The sequence below is a fragment of the Arachis ipaensis genome, chromosome B3 (assembly GCF_059453495.1).
Source record: "Arachis ipaensis isolate K30076 ecotype BB chromosome B3, ASM5945349v1, whole genome shotgun sequence".
NCBI classification, from domain to species: domain Eukaryota; kingdom Viridiplantae; phylum Streptophyta; class Magnoliopsida; order Fabales; family Fabaceae; genus Arachis; species Arachis ipaensis.
The window spans coordinates 78727270-78731479 of NC_142438.1; the positions used below are offsets into that span (position 1 = coordinate 78727270).

Below are 4210 nucleotides of genomic sequence, written 5' to 3' on the forward strand. Positions count from 1 at the left end.
TTGACGTTTTCCTTTTTTTCTTCAACCTCACGAATCCTTCCAAGGAGGGGAAAGCAAGGAAATGGTTCATTTCCTTCCGATCTGCCCAGGGTCGGAGGATCTTCGGCTTGTTCGATGACTCTTATCATGGGTTTAAAGACAAGTATTTTAAGGTGCGTCCAGTCAAAGGTCGCCACCCCTTCTGGTTATCGTTAGAAGGGGAACGCCTCATCCCAACGTACTGGAGTTTCGGGGCAGGGTCCAACACCTTTATCAAGGTGACTTACAAGGGGATGTCCGCTGTGGACAGAAAGGTTGCCTACGTGTTGTTGGCCGTTTTTGGGAGGAATCATGTGAACCCCCACCTTTTGATGGGTGACCGGGAGGTCGCCAGAAATTATATTTGTGAGTAATTTTGACGTTTCCTGCATTATTTTTGCTTCGATTGGTTATGCCGATTTCACGACTAACTTGTCTACTTATTTGTTGCAGTGGAGATGTCTGCTTCAGTGACAGGGCTTGAGGGTTTGTTCAAGACTTTCTTGGCGGAAAGCGATGAGGAGAAGGCTGACAAGAAGGCTGACGGGAAGCCGAAGAACCCTCCTGAGGACAAGAAGGATCAAGCGGTGCCTTCACCTCGTGACACTGAGATGTCGGACAAAAACTCTGGCGGGACGCGCGTTTCTCCTATTCGTGAGGAGACGGCTGGCACCAGGCATTCGTCCTCCACTCAACAAGAGAATGATAACTTGAAGCTTATTCCCACCCCCAAAAGGCAGAGGGCATCCTCCAGCCCTGAAGGAGTTCTCACCATGATGGAGAGGAACTTCGACGCTGGGGCCTTTATAGACTCCCAGTTGCTCCCTGGCACGGAGGATCACTTCCTTGGCACCGAGCTTGCGGGTCAGGTGAGGTGGATGTACCGTACCCTTCTCCGTGGTGCCGCAATAGCTCGGAAGGCCAAGTTCAAGCTGTCGGGGATGCAGTCGCTGCGCAGGAAGCTTGATTCTGCTGCCAAGTCCAATAATGAATTCAAAGCTCAAGTTGAAACGCTTCGGGAGTAGCTGTCCAAGATGGGGGAGAAGCTTAAAGCTGCCGAGGAGAAAGCTGCGTCTGCCGAGGAGAAATTGAAGACCTCCGATGCCACCGTGTCCCATCTAACCAAGCGGGAGATGACTTTGGAGAGCCAAATCAATGCCGCGCAAGGTCGGCTGGTCGCTTTGGAGAAGGAACATGATGTGGCCGTTTCGTCGGCTAAGGCTGCTCAAGCTGAGGTCGAAGAGCTTAGGAAAAACATAAAGAGACCGTGAAACAAGGAAAGAGCGCGATCCTGATGACTGAGGAGGCTCTCAAGGCCCAGGTGAAGATCGTGGCTCCTGATTTCGACACGTCGGCAATTGGGGTCTTTAAAACAATCAAGGATGGCAAGATTGTCGACATGCCCAAAATGTGATTTCTTTGTACTTTTTGTATGGATCTGTGATTATGTTGTAGAACTTTGTGGAACTTACTCTTGTTATACTTTAATAGTCGCTTGGTCGACTTGTGATTATCATTTTTTCTTCGCTTATCTGGTAGCATTTTCGTTTTGTTTTGTTACCGTTTTGCCGGCGTAGGCTTGTCGCTCGTGTTCGTTTACCCTTATGTTGGTAACTCGGCAAAGCCAGGTCGTGGCTTTGCTATTGCTGTAGCCGTTTGTTATGGCTTTAACTTAGTTGGCTCCCGGGGTGATCAGTCCCGGGGCACCGTGTCGTTGTCCCATTTACCATGCATTATAAGGAACATGTTGTCGTGGGACGCATAAATGGGAAAAAGTAGATGGAAAAGTAATTTTGACAAATAAACATTAATTTTTTGACAAGTAAACATTAGTCGATAGCTAAACAAAATTATTGCCATGACAAGTATTCAAGAAAGTAAATTACTGAGCTCGTCAGATCGCCTAGTCGGCGTGTTTGAGCTAAGAATAGAACCTTCTTAGGTTACCTGCATTCCAAATTCTCGGGATTTCCTTGCCATCGAGCTTCTCCAACTTGTAGGCGCCTTTGCCAATTACCTCTTTGACCCTGTAGGGGCCTTCCCAGTTTGCCGCGAGCTTGCCTTCCCCCTGAGTCGGGAGACCGATGTCGTTGCACCGTAGGACGAGGTCGTTTTGTTCAAACTCTCTCCTAAGCACTTTGGTGTTGTAGCGTAGGGCCATTCTTTGCTTTAGTGCTACTTCTGACAAATGGGCCATCTCCTTTGCCTCGTCTACTAGGTCCTTCTCTACAGCTTCTTCCACTCTGTTTAGAAGTAGTCGTGGGATCGGCTCGCCGATCTCTACGAGTATCATTGCGTCCACCCCGTACGTCAGGCGGAAAGGGGTTTCTCCCGTGGAGGACTGCTCGGTTGTACGGTAAGACCAGATAACTGAGGCAAGTTCGTCGGCCCATGCACCTTTTTTATTATCCAGCCGCTTCTTGAGGCCCAGCAAGACGACCTTATTCGCAGCCTCGACTTACCCGTTCGTCTGGGGATGCTCCACCGAAGAGAATTTCTGTTTTATGCCCAGACCGGTGAGGAACTCCACAAACTTTTTATCAGTGAACTGCGTCCCGTTATCTGAGATAACGACTTCCGGGATGCCGAATCGGGTTATCACCTGTCTCCACATGAACTTTTGACAATTGGATGAGGATATACTGGCCAGCGTTTCAGCCTCTATCCATTTGGTGTAGTAGTCAATGGCAACTATGAGATATTTGACTTACCCCGGACCAACCAAGAAAGGTCCCAAGAGGTCGACCCCCCACTGTGCGAAAGGTCGGGAGGACGTCAGTAAGCTCAGTTTGGTAGCCGGTGCTTTGTGGAAGTTGGCATTCTCTTGGCACTTGACACACTTCTTCACGAATTCTTTGGAGTCCTCCATCATTGATGGCCAGTAATATCCAGCTCGGATGAGCTTTCTTGCTAGGGCTTTGTCCCCGATGTGGTGACCACAATACCCCTCGTGGACTTCCTTGAGTACGTAGTTCATTTGGTCGGGATGCAGGCATTTCAGCAAGGGCTGGCTGAGTCCCTTTTTGAACAGTTGCCCTTGTATGATCGCATATTTGGCTGCCTCCCTTCTCAACGTTTTAGTTTCCTTCTCATCTTCAAAGAGTTTGCCGTTTTCTAGGTAATCAGTGATGGGGTCCATCCAGGAGGGACTTATCTTTGTCAGGTGGAGGACAACTGCTGGTTCTTTTGTCATGCCTTGAATGAGGGACTGGTTGCCGGCCCCCGGTTTCGTGCTCGCTAGCTTGGATAGGAGGTCTGCCCGTGTGTTCCTTTCCCTTGAAACGTGTTGGACCGCGACCTCCTCAAACTGTTTGCTCAGCTCTTTGACCTTCTCCAAGTACTTTTGCAATAGCGAGTCTCTGGCTTGGTAGCTTCCATTTACTTGCGAGGTCACGACCTGTGAGTCGCTGCATACTTCCAGCCTCGTAGCCCCGACTTCCCGAGCTAAGATCAAGCCGCCTAGAAGGGCCTCATATTCCGCTTGGTTGTTCGATACGCAAAACTCGAACTTGATTGATTGTTCGTATATGACCCCGGCAGGACTTTCCAAGATGATCCCGGCACCCCCGGACATTTGGTTGGAGGCCCCGTCCATATGGAGCCTCCACCGTATGCCCGCTTCCTCGGTCGGGTCCCCCGCTACTTCTACCAAGAAGTCTGCCATTGCTTGTGCCTTGATCGCATGTCGGGGCTCGTATCGCAAATCATACTGAGATAGCTCGATGGCCCAAGTTATCATTCTTCCTGCTAAGTCGGATTTTGGAGCACTTGGTGGATTCCCTGGTCCGTTCTCACGACCACCTGGTGACCTTGGAAGTATTGCCATAGTCTTCGGGAGGAGGTTAGCAGTGCTAGAGCCAGCTTCTCTAGTTTGCTGTATCTCAGTTCTGCTCCTTGCAGTGCTCTACTCACGAAGTAAATTGGTTGTTGAACCTTCCCTTCTTCCCATACCAAAACTGCTGCCAGCGCTTCATCCGTTATGGCCAGGTATAGGTAGAGCGGTTCTCTGACTTTGGGCTTCCCGAGCACGGGTGGTGTGGCGAGGATCTCTTTGAAATGTTTAAATGCTTCCTCACATGCCGGGGTCCATTCAAATACTATCCCTTTTTTCATAAGATTGAAAAACGGTAGCGCCCTAGCGGCCGACGCCCCGAGGAAACGGGATAGGGCGGTGAGTCTACCTGATAACCTC

The 4210-nt window shown here is 50.0% G+C and overlaps 1 protein-coding gene across 1 annotated transcript; it reads right to left on the minus strand.

Moving 5' to 3' along the window:
- Nucleotides 1-2476: 2476 nt before the first annotated feature.
- Nucleotides 2477-3757, minus strand: LOC148571237 (uncharacterized). The gene is made up of 2 exons (XM_088507245.1): nucleotides 2741-3757; nucleotides 2477-2620 (listed from the first exon to the last, which is right to left on the minus strand). Exons 1-2 carry the CDS (start codon nucleotides 3755-3757, stop codon nucleotides 2477-2479), a joined length of 1161 nt encoding a protein of 386 aa, XP_088363371.1.
- Nucleotides 3758-4210: the final 453 nt, after the last annotated feature.